This window comes from Fringilla coelebs, assembly GCF_963513975.1.
Source record: "Fringilla coelebs genome assembly, chromosome: 16".
Taxonomy (NCBI): Eukaryota; Metazoa; Chordata; class Aves; order Passeriformes; family Fringillidae; genus Fringilla; species Fringilla coelebs.
Window position 1 is genome coordinate 5280918 of NC_140042.1, and position 18088 is coordinate 5299005.

At 48.0% G+C, this 18088-nt stretch overlaps 1 protein-coding gene across 1 annotated transcript; it reads left to right on the forward strand.

Moving 5' to 3' along the window:
* Nucleotides 1-13646: 13646 nt before the first annotated feature.
* On the forward strand, nt 13647-16708 carry ZFAND2A (zinc finger AN1-type containing 2A). Its single transcript, XM_084216743.1, has 6 exons — nt 13647-13783; nt 14332-14426; nt 15129-15260; nt 15365-15516; nt 16059-16148; nt 16563-16708. Exons 1-6 carry the CDS (start codon nt 13729-13731, stop codon nt 16570-16572), a joined length of 534 nt encoding a protein of 177 aa, XP_084072869.1. The 5' UTR covers nt 13647-13728; the 3' UTR covers nt 16573-16708.
* The last annotated feature ends 1380 nt before the right edge of the window (nt 16709-18088 follow it).

Consider the following 18088-nt stretch of genomic DNA (forward strand, 5'->3'; position numbering starts at 1 on the left):
AAAGAACAATGGGGAGAAAATCATCAGTGAGCAGAGACCCAGGGCACAGGGGCCCTAAAGGCCAAGTAATGCTGAGGAGGCACTTGCAAGGCACAGGGGGACAGGGACAGTCAGGGGAATCTGCAGGAATGTAACTGTGGAAACCAAGCTAACTACATAGCCAAAAAACAGATGGAGTGTGGACAGGTTGGGAAATACAGCAGGACTGTGGCTCCCACCAAGGTGTCCCACCAGGATGCTCGAGGTGACCCTTGCCACTGAGCTGTGCCACCCAGCTGTGGAGCAGGGTACAGACCCCACAAGGACCAGGGACTGTGTGTGGTACTGACTGTGGCAAGGGAAAAACCAGTTTGTCATGAACTGTTTCTCTTTCCCTGAACATCCCTGTTGATTAGACCTGAGTGAAATGACACCCATGGTGTCACAGCTGGACATTGTCCTGGGAGGTGGCAGACCACTGTCTCACCTCACAGAGGTGTACAGGCTTCATGTGAAGGAAAACCTGCAGCCCTAAATCTCTAACTTGTAATTCAAGTACTGAGGATAATAATGAAAACAAGGTTAGATAAAAACATTCACTATCAAAATTTAATTATGCATCCACAGGCTGAGGCTCATTATTCATCCTCCAACCTGGAAACAAATTAGTCTAATGAAGCCATGAGTTAAAATGGAGAAAGGATGTAAAGGCTGGAGAATATTTATGTCTGTGCTCGTGTGTCAAAGGCAGCACTGAGCTCTGGGTGCTACATTTGTCACGGGAATCAGGTGCCTCCCAGATGGGGTGGCGTATCCAGGACCTGGATTGTGCCATGAGCAGGAACAGGCGCTCCAGAGTGGAAATCTGAAGCAAATAGAGACTGCTGAGATGTGGGGGCTCAGTACAGACATGGGGCTCATCAAAACCAGATGTGATCAGAGCCCACGGGTCTAAAGAAACCCAAATACCAGTGTCAGCCTCCACTGCATCAATCTGACTTGAGGGACACGTTTTGCTCTGGCACAAGCTCCCTGGTGACAGCCAGGGTAGCCCCACGGAGAGTCTGGCTCCAGTGACCTCTACTAAATGGGAAACCAAATCTCAGGGGCTGGGAAGAAAAGAAATTGGTAACGAAGAATAGTGGGATGGCAGCTCTCTGTGGGTTTATTGTGCAAGTGTTTAAGTAGACAAAGGCTATAATTAACTGCCCAGGAATGTATAATCACAGAAATGAAGGTCTTTTGCTCTGCTCCTTCCCTGCAGAATTTGGGGAGAAATGAAATTACATCACAGCAAAAGGAATTGATCCACACTTAACCCACATCCTCTGCTGCACCCCTCAGCACCCCCAGGTTTGGGCTGGTTGCTTTGGCCACCCATAAAAGTCACCCATGAACTGTAACTCCTGGCACAAGCGGCTTTGAGGACAGTTACAGGCTTTTCCACTGCACACCGTGGCAAGTCTGCTGATATATAGCCCAGGTCTGAGCTCTGCAGCAGAGTGCAAAAGGTTCAAGCGACCTAGTAAAGACCGTGCCAGTACCAGAGAACAAGTCCCTGTAGGCCTTTGGCTGAGCCATTCTCACTGCTTTATTCTCTCACTCCCATCCTAATGTGCTTAACTATAAATGACCCCTTTATTTTTTATATCTCCATTTCATTTTTCCCCTTCTTCCAAGAAAGCAGTAAAAACAGGGAAGCCAAGAAGCAGAGCTCTTATTGTAAAGTGAGTGCTGACACAGAGCAATTCTGGGGACCTTGCAGCTCACGGTGAACATTTGTAACATCACGAGGAGCCTCTGGGCTTCTCCTCTGAGAACCAAGCCCTAATCCTTCTCCCAGGAGCCCAGAAAAAGCCTATTAGGATCACACAGGCAGAGGTGAGCTGCTTGTGGTCTGGAGGCCTTGACATTCTGAGCTTGGCACTATTTTATTTCCAGTTTTGCTGGGTGTTTTATTCCTGTCCTGGGGTTCTACCCAGGGATGGCAGACTGGGGGTGAAGACAACCCAGCTGAGCAGGCCCCCTCTAGCACAACCCTCTCTTTTCTGCTCTTTGTCTCCAATATGCAGAAGATGCTCAGCCACCCTGGGCAGAAGGACATCTCGCTGTTTATTAGTATAATTTTTAAAGGTGCCTCATTGTATTTATTTGCCGTGTGGTTAAACATTTATTATTTATATTTAATTTTCCCAGATTCAAAGGGGCATCACTAGTGGCTGAGTGTCTGCAGATTCAGTGCAGCTCCTTCACACACTTATTTATGTAACCTTGGCCTCCCCCGAGGGGCTCCCGTTTCACGATGTGCCATCGGCCTCTTAATTGGCCTCACAGATCACGCCTTCTCCTTCGGCTCACCCAGCTCCCTGTGACTCGTAATTTCTAAGATATTAAATGTGCTTGAAACAAAAGAGTTCAGTGAATTAAAGCCAGGAAATTTCCTATCCCTCCTAAACCTCTGCTGCCAATTCCCTCTCTAGGGTGATGGCCAGACTGGGGTCATCACCGTTGGTCTGGAGGGCTCAGGGAAGGACCAGACTGTGTCCTGGGCAGGGTGTGGACATCCCAGCCATTGCTGTGCCTGGATTTGCACCCAGCTGTGTCTTCTTGATAAGAGCATTTGGCACTAATTAGTCTCCAAGCAGCTGATTAACCCATGGGGATACTACAAGAGAGGCAGGACTCTCCTGGATGGACAGCGGGTGGTGGGATGGGGGACACCCATCCTCTGCCTCTGAGCCACCCCAGAGCCCCCTCTCCCCACTCCTGCACTGTAACTCTCACCCAGCTAAAGGTTTGGGTACCAAACTTGTAGGGACAGTCAGGCTGGGCCTCTTACAAAGACAGACTCGGCTCTAAAAATGCAATTTCCAGAGTCATGGAGACCAGGAACTCTCATTGGTATCTCCTGAGAAGTAAAACCACGTTGAGACACCAGCTTACGATATTCCTTTTGTGACACACCTTCCTGCCAATGCACCCCAAGCATCTTATGGGCACATCTGATTCAAAGATGCTGCATTTCACTTCCAGCCAGCAGCCCTGTTGCTTCATGAACAAATGAAAATGCACTTAAAGCTATGAAACTTTATTTTGGACAATACAGATCCTGCAGCAAGGAGTTCCACATGCCAGAAATAAGGCAAAGACATCTGGACAACTCAGCCACGTGAGGTTTTCAGTAGGGTAACCACACATCTGGGTGAAGGGGGCTGATAACCCCAGTACATTTTTACGCAGTTGCCAGCTGTTAGACAAACTTCACTCCCATAGGTAAAGCTATTTCAACATTAATGGTTTTATACCTTCTCCTTAAATATATCACAGGTTATACTTGGAGATGGAGTTTGAGAGTAAACATTGTTATGCTGGAGCTGTCATCTGTGAGTAATCACAGACCTAATTGAAGCTGGCCAGCCTATTAAATAAACATTCTGCATAAACGAGGGAGCAAAGAAATACCCTTTAGTTTGGTAATAGTTGAAATGATGGAAACCAGTACCTGAGTCAGGAACCAGGGAGATGGAGTTGGAGTGGCAGGAGAGCCAGGGAGGGAGGTTTTCCCCAAGCAGCAAGAACCAGAAAGCACCAGCAACCAGCTTTAGGAGGGAGAGAAAGGAGGGTTCTTCACTGGGGCAGGGTGCTGGCCAGGGCAGGCCTGGATTTTGGGCACTGCCTGGAGGAGTCTGGTTTTGTTGCATCCGGCAAACACGACTTCCCATCACCTACTGTTAATAGCTGGGCTAAGGCTTGCAAAATTGCCTAATAGAAATCATCCTCCCAGCATCAAATACTGCCTAATCACCCCACTGAAATGGGCAACAACACAATCTTGCAGCGTTTCTTGTGCTCCTTGGGGAACCACCTAATCCTCCCTGTTGTCTGCCAGTTTTTCCTTGTCCTTGAGAATTTCATGCCTAGAAAAGGCTACGGCTTTGGAGAGCTTTCAGCACTCGCTGCTGGGGGCTCTCCTCTTGCTGCAGTGCCAGGGGGGCACAGGGCCATCCCGGGCTGTGCTCTGGGGCTCCAACTGCAGAGCAGGCAAATCTTCACCCCGGTGAAGCTGGCAGCATCCTGCCCCTCCTCGCCCTCCCGCCAGATGTTGCGTGCGAGTGGCGCTGCCTCTCTGGGAGGCGATGAGAAGAGGGTGATGCACCGAGGTGACATGCTCAATTTCCCTCCAAGATGGTGCAGCCACAATAACATTTCTCCTGCTGATGGCGTCCATGTGTCTCTCCCTTTTCACTGGAGCTGTGTTCCACACCAGGGTGGGGAAGGAACCCTCTGTTCCCCGAGCCACCCCTGCCCTCCTGGGGAGGAAGGGGTGCCTGGCCTGCCGTGGTTAGTTTAAGAAAAACACTGTCAGTGATCAGTGCCTGTATGAAGTAGATGTATGGTTTCAATTCTGTCCTTGAGCCATGGATCATTTAATGTTGTCAACACATATACATCCTTCTCAAACATCCCACTGAGAATTTCTAGGGACTGTAGACAGCTTAAAGCTAGCGTTACAGCAGCAGCAGCTTCATATTTGCTTTCAGATCCACGTGCATTTTTTAATACTAAAGCTTGCATAATTGCTGCTGAATTTCTAAGCAACTTCTTCAAAGGGGCAGAGACACATTAGCAGTGGAGAGCTGGTGGTGGAGCAGAAACAAGGCCTGGTGTTGGTTTCCCAGCAGCTGCTCAGAGATGATGTTTGAGGAGCCCTGAAGAAGGGCAGGGTTGGGACCTCCCAGCTCGGCGTGTGCTTGAGCATGTTTTCTTCCTGACCATCGGGGCACCTGGCATGTGCTGCCAAGCAGCCACTGATGCTGCCTGAATTAAAAACCTTTTAGTGATGCACTTATTTCACCAGGGAGGCTTGTACTGACATCCTGCTTTGAAAAAAAATGGGGGATATGGTCCTGCCACCTTTTTTTTGTTTGTTGTGCGTGAGGTCTGGATGTGCCTAGCACAGCAAGGCGCTACGTGCAATGAAGATTCCCTGCCAGGTGAAGGGGACATCACAGGGCTGACTGAGGCAGGGCTATAAAAGGGAAGACAAGGTGGTTCCTCGCCCTAAGAGAAGGATCTCCTGGCCTTTCCCAGCTGCTGGAAATGGAATTGAGCTGGGTAAGGACCACTATCTTCTGGTTTTGCATACTGCAATTTCTCTGTGATGTCCCTCCAAGGCGTGCTGCTGCTGATGGAAGGACACCAAGCCCTGGCTGGGATGCCCATCACCCCAGCCTCAGTTTCCCCTGGGTAAAGGGCAGTGACCACCTCAGGGAGAAGGTCACCCTCTTTTTTAGCTGCCAGCTGCTCTCTTGGGTGCTGAGAGAAGAGACCAATGTCTGCTGGCTGGGGTGGGAGAGCAGGAGGCTGTGGGTTTGCTGGAGAACCTGCACCAGGCTTCTCCTGCGAGGTGCGGATGAACCTGGGCATCCAAAGGCTCCTCTGCCTTTGGAAATGCAGACGGGCTCTGGGTGATGGTGGCTCCCTGTGCACCCAGCAGCTGGGGTTGGGGATGCAGGGCTCTGCTGCAGCCATGGGAGGCAGCTCCTTCCTTCTTCCCCTGAGAAAGGGCATTTCTGGGGGAGACACCAACCTGAGGCACTCCCCTGTGCTGAGGGACTTGTCACCTCTCCATCCCCCCTGCTGCCACAGGGCCCTGCACAGTGCTACCTCCAAAGCACCTGGTCAGCTAAACTCCATTTACTGTGTCTTTATTTATTATATTGGAGCCCTGGGTAATTACTTTATAACTCTGAACATTAAATATAATTTGTCTTGTTCCAGTAGGTCCAAATCTTTATGAATTTTATCTGATGCTTGCTCCCTTCAATTATCTGTCATCAGAAAAAGTTTACTGCTGCTGCAAAAATATCAATTTGCCAGAGGTTGCAATACATTTACTCCCCACCTCTGTAATTTACAAACTTACATTCCCTGATTAGAAAGAAAAATGGCTAATAGAAGAAATATTCATGCAAAATCGATACTGAATAAGATGCTGCCACCTTTTGGCTTAACCTAATTCTACATCTGGGGCCAAATTCATCCCTGGTGTAACTGCTTTCCTGGGAGAGGGGCTACAGCTGCCCAGGAGCTGGCTGTGAGGGATGGAGCAGGATGCAGATGAAGCAAAATCCCAGGGGCTCAGCCCCTGATTGTGAACAGGTCGTGGGGAACTGGGGTTGTGTGGTTTGCAGAGTCTGGTAAGAGAAAATTTTCCATAGCTGTGTGTCTGCAACAGAAGTTTCCTCCCAGCACACCCAGAGCCACAGTGGAGGCTCCTGGCAGGTTTTTCTCTCCCTCCACCATCCAGGGGGCTGTTCTTGGAGCTGCATCCCGGACACAGGGACCAGTCTTGGGCTGTGGGCTCGTGTCCCTGCTGATGTTCTGGGGAAGGAGGACTGGGGTGTGATGAGGCTCAGACCAGGGCTGGAGTTGTTTAACCAAGCTCTGAGCTGGTTTAACAGTTCCTCTGAGCTCCTAGGCAGTCTCCACCCTGCCTGACAGTGGGCAGCACAGCAGGGCTGGCAGCACTGGGAGCTCCTGAATGCACTTATTCCTCAGTTCCATGTCCCTGAGACGGGCCGTGGAGCCCATGTGCTGCTGTGCTTTCAAAAGGAAACAAACCAGAGTTTAATTTTCATAGCAAAGATATTCCAAAGTGCTAAGTGCTACAGCAGAGCAATTGCAATGCTGCTCTGTCTCCTTGCCCAATGACACAGGGGTTTTTCAGCTGAATACCAGCAAGCACGTGATTAAAAGCTCTCAGGATTCTGCTGTTGTGGGATTTCCAGCAGAACTTGCTATTTCTCTCATATCTTGCCCCTTTGTTTCCCTGAGTTCAGGGCAGAGTCTGAATTCGGTAATTGCCACCTGGATTTGCTTTGCTGTCTTCCCAAGGAACTTGTTTGAATAAATTGAATTGGCAATGCATTGTTCAGCCAGAAAGCATTGTGTCAGGAATAATGTAGGTATTTCCAAGCACTCTATTACTGTTCTGAGCACACTGCCAGGGACAGCAAACCCAGGCAGGAGAGCCCCCTTTGAGCTGCTCCCTCTGCTTGCTCTTCTGAAAGAAGCACAGGGGTTTTTGGCTGGTTGCTCCATGCTCTAAAGCAAGAGCAGAAGGAGCTGTTGGAGCTTCCTCAGCACATGCAAAACCCCTCATCCACTGGGGAACTTTCATTTAATACATCCCTATAGCCTGCACTTGTGTCACCTCGTTTTCCATGGAGCACCTGAGCAGCCAGTGCCACAGATGCCAGCATTAGGTTTGTATCAGCAGAGCTCAGGGCAGCGTGGTGGGGACAGACAGGTCCTGGGGGTGAACCCCCTGAGAAGAACATGGCATTAAGCTGCAGGGCTTTGCTGAAAAACCCCAGGAACTGGGTTAGACTGAGGAAATTCAGCATTTGAGAGCTCAGAAGACTAATCAAGGCACTGACCAGATGCTGGGCAAGCTCCTTGGTTTTGGAGCTGCACTGGTGCTTCTAAGATGGAGGTAATCTGAATATGTCAAGGTATGGAGTTTAAAGTTCCTCAGGGATATAGGCTCACCTGAATCCCTCCTATCATGTCACAGTAATACTAAATTTTTGATATTTCAAGGAAGAGATCCTGGTGCACAGCTTTCCTTTTTCACTGAGCGTGGCTTAGTGCTGGGTTGTGATTGGACCTGATGAGCTTAAAGGTCTTGGCCAACCCCAAGAATTCTATGGTTTGATGACCAAGCTCTGTGTGAGAAATGAGCTCTCCTGCCTGCAGGTCCCTGGGGATGGGGGCACAGCCAGGCACACCACCAGGTCAGACACACCATCCAGGCACAACCAGCATTGTGACACTGACACCTGTCCCAGTGCCAACAAACGGCTGTGCCAGCAGGGACAGGAGCCCAGGACCCCCCTGAGGAGAGCAGCAGCCAGCGGGAGATGGCACCACCACTGTGCAAACCTTTGTCAGGTGACCGAATTCCTCCGGAGGTGCAGGGGGCTCTCACAGGTGAGTGGTCCCGCCCCTGTTCCATGGATGGTACAGGGCACCACCTCCTTCCTCAGCTGGGCCTTACAGAAAAGAGCGCTGCCCAGTGATTTTAACCCCCCAAATCTCAGTGGGAGGATTTCAGCCTGCCAGGTGAGCAGGGTCCTGCAGCAGCTGCGTGGCCGCAGAGGTGACCCCGCCGTGCGGGTTAGCAGGGACATGGTGCCACCTCGTGGCACGCGGCTCCGAGTGACACACGTCCCTGTCCTTGCGGGATGGACATCTTCCCGACGGGAGCATCACCCTGCGGGTGCTGCACCACCTCCAGGGCTGCTGGTGCCTCCAAGGTGGGGGCTGCACCGAGGGCTGGTAAAGGCCACAGTAAATGGGTGCTTGGGATGGAGGGGTGGGGAAAACAAGCAGAACAGCCAAAATTCTTCTGCTGTCCCCTAACCCCAGTGTCATCTGCAGAGTGTGTATGACCCAAATCAGAGTCACCACTTCTGGAGATGATTTCTTACGGCAATCATCGCCTAAGGGGTCCTTCTTCCCTGTCCTGTTATTCCCCAGGATCTGTCCTTTTCCCTTTTGACTACCAAACTCTGCCAGGAACCCCCTGTCCATCCTCCCCTGCAGATGACCCACTCATCTGTACCAAAAATGGGTTTGGTCCCCTCCTGTGCTGACAGCATAAAACAAACCTCACTTATGAGAGTTCAGGTTTTGTTCTTAGTGCTACAAAACAGGAAGAAAGATAGGCTCATTTATCTAGATAAAAATAAGAATACTAAAGAAAATGCTGAGGTTTGGCACTGTTACAAAATAATCACCAGCTGAAATACTTAAGGAATAGAATCTTGGTTTTTAGTGAGACTTTAATTCAGAACCAGCAATGAAGTGAATAAGGAGTATTTGGGGTCTAACTTCCCTTGCTAATTGATGCCATCATGGTAGTGCTTAGGAAATTTGGGGCTCAGTAGTGCTGGGCTGGGTTCTGTCATGCTGTTTGCAGTATGGACTCAACAAAAAGACAATTGTTATTCCAGGAAATCTGCCATGGAGATCCCAAACCTTTTTCTGCTAAGTAAGACATTAGAGTTTGATCAGTGACCAGAAATCACCTGATAAGGGATTTATTTCCCCTCTGCTATTAGACAGGCTGTTGCAAAGATTCCCACCCTTTGAGATAGCATTTTCAGGAGTACCCTCTGTACCCATCCCACTGCCAGCTTGACTGCTCTCTGTGCTCTTTCCTTTTGGGTTGGGGCATTCCCAAAATGATTAATTAACAGCAAATGGATTAATTCTGCTGATTTTTTGTTCCTCCTGTACAGATCCTTCCTGAGTGCTCTAAAAGAGGGTTGGAGACATGGTGGGTGTCAGAGTCAGTGGTAGATATGGTGGGGTTTACCTCTAAAACACCAAATATAAGATTCTCCCCAGAGGGCCAAGAGCTGGAACCAGGAACATTTTGTCTCTGAAGTTCAGCTGACAAAGCCAAGGTTTGTTTCATATAACCCAAGGAGATGATACAACATTCTTTACAGGCATATATCACCAAAAATTAGCCATCAGAGGTCGTCCTTGCTAGTTTATTTTGTAATTTAGGAGGAGGTTTTTAAAAAGAGACTGTTCTTCTGAAGAAGTGAGCTTCTGCTGGTGCAGTGGTATCTGTGTAAATCGGGGGCTGCCGATGAGCCCTCAGGCACTTAGCAAGGATTTTCCAAGGAGCCTAAGGGCTGATACACACTTGAAACTCAATGGGATTTAGGTGCCTAAATGCAGTAGGCAGCTTGGAAAATCCCAGCCTTTGAAGTTAAACTAGGCAGTGACAAAAAAAAAATGGCTAAAACCCCTTAAAATAATAAATGTCAGACTAATGCCACCATGAAGGCAGAGGGTGCTCTGAGTTGTACACCTGAAACAAGGCAGTGGCAGGTGGCCACCAAAGGCAACCAAGAGCATGAAAAGTTCCATCCCTGATGTCTCCTGCTCCATCAGGAATTGCAGTAGTGTTTCTCCACATCATTTCCCTTTCTGATGGATGCCTCCCTGCTTTTTTTTTTCTTTTTTTTTTTTCTTTTTTTTTTTTCTTTTTTTTTGTGGAGAAGAATCTTAGGGCATTAAAAGTTGGAGAACTCATCTTCATTATTCCTCTTTAAAGTTAGTTATGAATTGAGAATGGCTCTGCTCATATTTCTCTTTTATTTGCTATCTCCCCAGGCTAAAGTGTTGTCTATTTATCTTACAGATTAGGTTACTTTTTATGGGGTTCCTGCTATTATATTTCACCTCTAACTTTGTTAGTTTGTGTTTGCTATTAAATTACGTTGAATAAAATGGGTGGCTGAAGGACATTTTTCAGCTCCATCCTGAAATGAGGTTCTTAATCCTGTTTCTGGACCTGCCCCTGTAGCCCAGCCCACAGGGACAGAATCAGGTATGAAAGAAGGGCAGCAGGGGAGTGTTTGTGTCATCCACGGGCTCTGCAGGGTGAAGCTGCAGCAGAGTTGTGCCTGCAATGCCAGTGGGTTCATGTGCAGTGATTTTGGAGGCATCTCTTTAGGAGCTGGTTCTAATAATATTGACATCATCACAAGATAAGATCCAGGACTAGTTAAATCACAGCCTTGCAACTCAGTGCTCCTTTGAGGATTAGAAGAAGTCGCTGAGCTGTCACTCTAAAGCTGATCATGGACTTGTTTAACTATGTCATCCCATAAGACAGCCCTTTCAATTATGTCAACCTGTCTGCTCTCCCTAGACTCTAATTTTAGAGCAGCAGTAGCTAATATTCTTGGAAAACTGATCCACCTCCACAGATCTCTCCTCTCTGTCTGCTGCTGTTAACAGAGTATCCTGTGGGGAGATGGGACTGCTTTCCTTCCCCTCCTGTAATAAACCTAATAAAAATAGGTACCATTAGTTCCTTTGTGTGTGGTCTCTTTAAGACACTTATCTGAGCTGTGTAATGGAGATGTCATGTCTCCTCCACAGAGGGATCAGGCAGCATCACAGGGTCATTGCAATAAAAATAAAATCCAGTTTTAAGAGCCTGGTACGAAATTATGAGCTGAAAAGCAGGACATTGGGATTGGAGTTCAGAGACCTGGAAAAGGCAAATGAGAGCTGGAGTCACTCCAATGTTAATGCCACAGCAGTGGCTCTGCAGCTGGAGCAACAAGCAGGAGGACTGGAGGCAACGGGGTGGCCTTGGGGACACCAGGGACAGTGATGTTGGACAGGTTGTTCCCCTGCTGTGCCATGAATGTCCTCCTCTGAGGGGTTTTATCCCCCCTTTAGGATGCAGTGCAGGTCCTAAGGCAGACCAGGCTGGTGAGGTGAGGTGGACAGTGATGTTTAATACCCCAAAAAAGAAGCAATCCCATGGACTGCAGGGAGAGGAAGGGAACGACAAAGAGCATGGGAGATGGGGAAAAGCAATAGGCCTCCTCCCACAAAAACTAGAAAGGAAGAAGTAGGGATGGATGGGGAAAGAGGAGGCAGAGAGTCCATGCACATGCAAGGGAGGGAGAGGATAACCATCCATCCCACCCAGTGTCACCATCCTGGTGGCAAAGGGGCCCTTTGCAGATCAGTTAGATAAAACCAACACTCCACAGGCTGCCAGGGAACGGTGCCTCCCCCAGACTCCAGCAAGTTAGTTACACATAGCTTTCCTTTCACAAATCCATGTTGGCTGCCCCTAATCAAATTCTGCCTCTCAAGCAATTTCCCTTGCTAATTCCTCCCGAATCAGCCCTAACCCACCTATCCCCTTTGTCACTAAGCTAGCCAGCCTCTAATCACACACTGCACTGTGTGATCCTTCCCCAAGTAATACAGGGTTCGGCACTTCCCTCTGGTTCTCAGCAGCCTAACCTGTCAGGAGCAACCTTCTAAAAATATCACTAAAGACCTCAGCTAATTTCTAATCCTCGTTTCTATTAAGATGCCTGCCTGTACTATGTGGGTTTCCAGACTTGGGATTTACAGTCTTCGTTAAGAGCATCTAATCTGTGCAGAGCCATTTCTGTTGTTATCCACAAGCAAACTCCTCCCTTCTCCACCATAAAACACGATCCCTTTGGCAGCGGCTCTCCAGCCTGCAGGCACTCTCAGCCAGCCAAGGAAGACACCAACCTCTTCCTCTCTGCTTAGCTCACCCCACTGTTTTTTTTGGCAAGCCTTCCTGGGGAGATCATGGGCATCATACTCCTCTCAAGCACTGGGTAGCTGCTTTGTAGGCAAAAAAAATCAGCCTTCAAGCTCAGCAGGACATGTGGGTTTTTTTGCACCTCCGAAGATTTTGAGTTGTACAAGGGCGCTGATGCATAATAGAGCCAAGCTCTGGAAGTACCTTGGATAACTTTACTTTTCTTTACTAGTTGTATTTGGATATTTTCTGCTGTTTCCTCTCCCATTTTAAAGTTCACCTGTCCCAACTGCCAGAACCAACCAAGTCAGAAGAACAGAAGAAATGGGGGAGAGTGCCATACTCTGGCTGTCCCCTGCCCAGGCTGTCCAAGGGTGGGTTTTGGGTGTTCCCAGCATGGATGTGGCACAGCTGTCCCAGAATACCCAAGGCAGCAAACACCACAGCAGAGGATGTGAAATCAGGCTTTACCCTTCACAAACTTTCAAATTTTTCAAAATTCACAAATCAGAGTTTACCCTTTACCCTGTAGCAGAATGCTCTGTCAGCTCAGCTGTTCTGTGGCGTAAGGGTTTATGTGAGGAGATTTGGTAATTTTATGGGTTTGGGAGAGAAAATTAATTGACAAGTGGGGAGAGTGTCTGGCTGATGACATGGCATGGTTTAATCCAGCAGGGCTGTGCTGTTGGGAAATGCTCCAAGTGGGTTGGCTGCAGGCTGGCACCCACAGCAGGAGTCACATGAGTGCCACGTTGGTGGGTGACGTGCAAGGTGGGGCAGTGACACATGCCACTCCTGGAGTTCAGCAGCACAAAGTGGCCTGTGCAGGCAGCCAGCAGCACATGCAATCCCAGAGCTCTCCTTTGACCCCATGGCTCCACTTTGTGTCTGAGTCACACACACAGCACAGTCAGGTGTTTTCCAGGGAGAGCAGGGACAGAACAACACTTTGTAATTTCTCAATCCTGTAGCAAATGTCATGAAATCACCAGCCTTCCTCTGCTCTCTAGGAACCCAGCATTGTCACACACCTCCAAAGATCAAAATTTCTAAAATACACCCTGATCTAAAGGTGCCTTGTCAAAGTGAGACAAGCATTTAAAACAGAGACCAATTGGAGAAGTTCCTGGTCTCCATTACCAACACCTGCCACCTCCACCCTGAACCATCTCCATGCCCTTGCCCTGTTGCCACAAGACTTTTCCCACCCCAGTGCCTATCTCCATTCTTTATTCTTTATTCTTTATTCTTTATTCTTTATTCTTTATTCTTTATTCTTAATTATTCCCGTCACCATTCCCGCCCCTACTATTCCCATTTCCCCGCCTATTCCCATTTCCCCGCCCATTCCAAGGCCCCGCCCCCCACCGTGACTCAGCCGCCCCCGGCCTCCCATTGGTCGCTGCCCGCGCACGCGCGGCGGGAGGGGGGGCGGTGGGGCACGCCATTGGCTGTGGCAGCTGTGACGTCATCATAGGGCGGGGCGCGGCGGGAGCGTGACTCAGCACGTGGCTGCGCTGACTCAGCGCCCCGAGCCCATAAAGCCGCGGCGGCCGCGCCCGTCCCGGGGCTCCGCTCTTTGTCACCGTCCCCGCGGCGAGCCAGGGTCTCCGTGTGCCATGGAGCTGCCGTGGCTGGGCGAGCACTGCTCCGAGCGCTCCTGCAAACAGCTGGGTAAGTGCGGGCTCGCAGCGAGCCCCGAGCAGCGCCCGCCCGGCGGACCCGGCCCGGAGGGGACCGCGTGTGCTGGGGGCCGCTGATGTCCCCGAGGCTGTCCGGGCTGCTGGGGGTAGTGCCAGATACCAGTGCTGCTGCTGTGGTACCCCCTCAGCAGGGCTAGGGAGAGTGATAGCTGTTGGTCCTGTACGTGTTAAATTGTTAAGGAATGGCTTTTCAAGAATGTCATGATTTTTGAAACTGGGCTTTGCGTTTGTGCTTCAGCTCTTAGCTCTTGACTAGTTGCTCACTAAGGTTTCTGCTTTTGAGGAGTTCCTGAGGTGCTTATGGCTTGTGTTTGTCTTATGCTGCAGATAAAAAAAGGAAAACTTACCACTCTTGCTCTTTTTGTTTTAATATTTTGAAGAATGATCTAATCTCTATAGAAATAACTGGATTGTGGCTCGACAAAAACTGCTTTAGAATTTATTTGTAGACTTTTGTGAGTACCCTTAGAGTTGTTAGCTTTGTTCCATTAAATGTCTTCCTTTTTATTCCTCTCTCAGATTTCCTTCCTCTGAAATGTGACGCATGTGGGGAAGTGTTCTGTAAAGATCACATCCGTTACGATGACCACAAGTGCAGCTCTGCCTACAAGAAAGTGAGTTCTGTATGACATGAGTCATAGTTCACCCTGCAGAATTGCTAAGTCATTTATTAGGGCTGCTCTGAAACTTTACCTGGGCTTTCAATAAAAGTGGATGGGAGAACCTCAAGATGCAATTTAATGATACACCTGGATTTCAAATATATAAAAAGATGACATTTCAGAGGTCAGAACTGTTAGATTCTAGTTTTTTTTCACTTACAGTGCATCTTCCCAGAGTGCAGTGCTTTATATATCAAGTAATGTATTGTGGTCTAAAATTTTCTGGGGTCCAAGTCCTGTAAGTTGAAGAACAAGAAACATGAAACTACAGAAGAAATAAATAGAACAAGTGGGTCCAAACTTTGATCTCTGGCCTGTACTTGGGCTTTGAAGTATTCAAAGGCTGTAATTCCAGAAAAGCCAAAAGGATATTTAAAGTCAACTTACCAAATACATTGCTATGGTTGGTTTGGCAAAGCATTTCTGTGTGGTTTTTGGATGGGGATTTGCAGTTACTGTTGTGAAGTGTATCTTTAAAAGCATTGGCAAATAGGAACATGAAACATTTAGGAAATATATGGGAATATAGAGAAGAGGAAGGCCATAAAAATAGTGTTGGGACTTGTAATGGTTGGACTTGATTATCTTAAAGGTCTATTTCAATTGAAACAATTCTTTAATTCTGTGATGCTGACCTGTGTTGTGTGCTCTTAGAATGTGCAGGTGCCAGTGTGTCCCCTCTGTAACACACCTATCCCAGTGCAGAAGGGAGAAATCCCAGATATTGTGGTTGGAGCCCACATAGATAAGGACTGCAAATACAACCCAGCACAGCAAAAGCAGAAGGTAAGAAAACTGCTGCTGAAGTCTAAGCTGCCTTCCTGTGCCTTCAGCTTGGTCATGGCTCACAGAAAGCAAACATTGCCAACTCCCTGTCCTCTCTTACTCAGATCTTCACAAACAAGTGCACAAAGCCAGGCTGCAAAAGGAAAGAGATGATGAAGGTGGTTTGTGAGCAGTGTGGTGGCAGCTTCTGCATAAAACATCGGCATCCTCTGGATCATGACTGCAGAGGGAGCAGCCAGCCCATCTCCAAGGCAGGGTGAGCTGGACTTGGGATACTACAGCTCAAGATGAGGTCTCAGGGCTGGTATCAAGGCTTGGTGGGGAGCTTGGACAGACAGGGAATTCTGGAAACTACCAGTCATGTCAGTAAAATAGCCATGATTTCCTCTTGTGTCTCAGGCTGAATTTCTTACGTATCAGCCTTAATTTGTGAGCCAAGAGAAAAAGCTTGTCAAATGTTTTCCTGGATTTTCAAGCTTACTTGTGTCAGTCTCTCCTAACTGAGAATAGGCACTGGCCAACTCAAGCACCCCTTGGGGTCTAGGTCCACATACTGGAATCCTAAAGCTCTGTCCAGCACCTTGAAGTAGCCAAGAACAGTCAATACCCTGACAAACCAAGTTTGAACTTTATGTTAATAAAAAAAAAAAAAAATCTGTGTTTTGCAGGCAGACATACCTTGACTGTTCTGTGCAGTAGGGCTGTGAGATTTGTGTGACAGATGCAGCTGATTAAACTGGATGGAAGAGTGAAAATACTGAGCGCGTAGGTGCTGAGCTTGGTTGTGTTTGTTTGTAGATATGCAGCTCTGATGAGAGCATCTCATCCCACCTTCAAGTCCCCGGGAGCAATTGGAGTGCCATCTAATGGGAATCGTCAGCACAACAGGTATAAGGAGAAAAGACAAACTACAACCAGTCTGGTGTCCCCACGGTGTGGCAGTGCCACTGTCACACCTCTGACTGCTCTAGAGCTGGTGGCTGACCTGTAAATGGTGTTGGGAGTGCAGTTGAGGGGCTCTGACAGCACAGGTAAATCCCTGCTCCTCTGTAACGGAGTGATTAAAGTGGCCTCATAGACACAAGCATTGGGACATCAAATTGTATCTGCAGGCTGGTCTCCCACCTGCTCAGTGAGAGGTTTGGCCAAGTTCTGGGAAAATGGTGTGCCATCAGAGTAAGGAAAGCACAGCAAGTGCCTGAATTAAAATAAATGGCCCAAGCCCTTCCCTGGAATCTTGTAGCTCATGTGATTGAAAGTGCCAGTTGTGCAATCCTTACAGTGCCTTCTTATGTCTTACAGGTGCAGATAGTAGAGGCTCTTCACATCTGGATCAAACCTTTAAAATGAAGTTAATATTTTTTCTCTCTCTCTTTAAATTTCTATGCAATTCACTTATTTTTGTGTCATAATTTTGTATGCATTCAATAAACTGTTACCCTTTCCAAGTCAATGTTATTTGTTCCTCTATTTCGAATAAGAACTTTAATATTATGAAAAATATTTGATGTACAAAGTGAGATGATGGTGGTAGGTAGAAGATTACAGTTTGTATGAAATACAGTTAAGTTTGCTTAGGTCATGCCAAGCCTGAACTAGGAATCTCCCAAAATAAAAATGTGAAATACAAGCCACTGTCATATGTCTCAGTCCTTTTGGAAATGTTCTGGCTCTGCATGACAAACAACATCCATGTGAAGCTTCCTCTTGGTTTCTGGTTGTCATTGGAAGGCCTTTATTTATAAAGCCAAACCATCTTTTTTACAGGTCCTTTTTTTCAAGTCCTGTCTGAAGGCTGGTGCTCACAGACGCACATGCAGTGTAATTCTTCATCATTTATTGTCCCTTAGACAGAAATCTAGATTTGCAGGAATATATTTTGTGGTTTCAGGGAGAAAAGGAAGCCAGAGAAAGTAGCATTAACTGTGTCTTGTGTAATGAGAATAAGGCCAAAACACAGCATTGTTTAGGGAGGCTGCTCTTGCTGTCTTCCTGAAAAGCTTAAACAAGTGAAGTCATGGCAGATAATGCTCCATCTATTATCCTGATCAGCTCTCTTGGCTCTTTAAAACTGCATGAGTATCCAGCTGCTTAGCTTGAGGCCCGAAATATTATAGGTTGATGAAATGGAAATGTGCTGTTAATGAACAATGCTAATTCCCCAGATGGGATCTAAGTAGACCTCTCATCCAGCTAATTGTGAGAAAAATGCCAGGGCTTTCTGATGGTGTCAGGGGGTCAAGACCTCAATTTCATGTGCCATTGGAGCCATTCCTCTGCATGCTGGGGCTCCTGGGCTGCAGTGTTGGCTTAGGACTACCTGGAGGGAAATTGCAGCCCCTTCAATGCCCTGCAGTGCTGCTGAGGGGGGAGGAGAAGCACTGTGCAGAGCAGTGCTGAGTTCCCTGACCTGGGAAAAACCATCTCTGCTGATACTGTAAGAGATGGGAGTGCACTTAGTGCACGTGCTTTGTACATCCCTGGGGGTGCTGCAGGTGTGCAAAGATTGTTGTGTCTCTTTTTGAACAGTTTAATCCTTGGGGTGGGAATGCTGCCTGAGGAGGAAATGTGGATTTATGGTGCTTCACAGGGATAGCACATAAACAATCAACACTGTCAGTCCCAGGCCTTTCCTAAGAAAGGACAGAAGTCATTTCTGTCCAGCACAGAACAAGTATCTGTGCTATCCCATTTTATGTTTGGCCCAGTGTGATTTCTCATCCTGGAGAAGTTTTTGGAGGAGATCACAGCTACATGGCCAAACTGAACATGTAAAATCGATACGAGTTACACTGACCACTCCGCATAATCTATTTTTTTGCAATCCT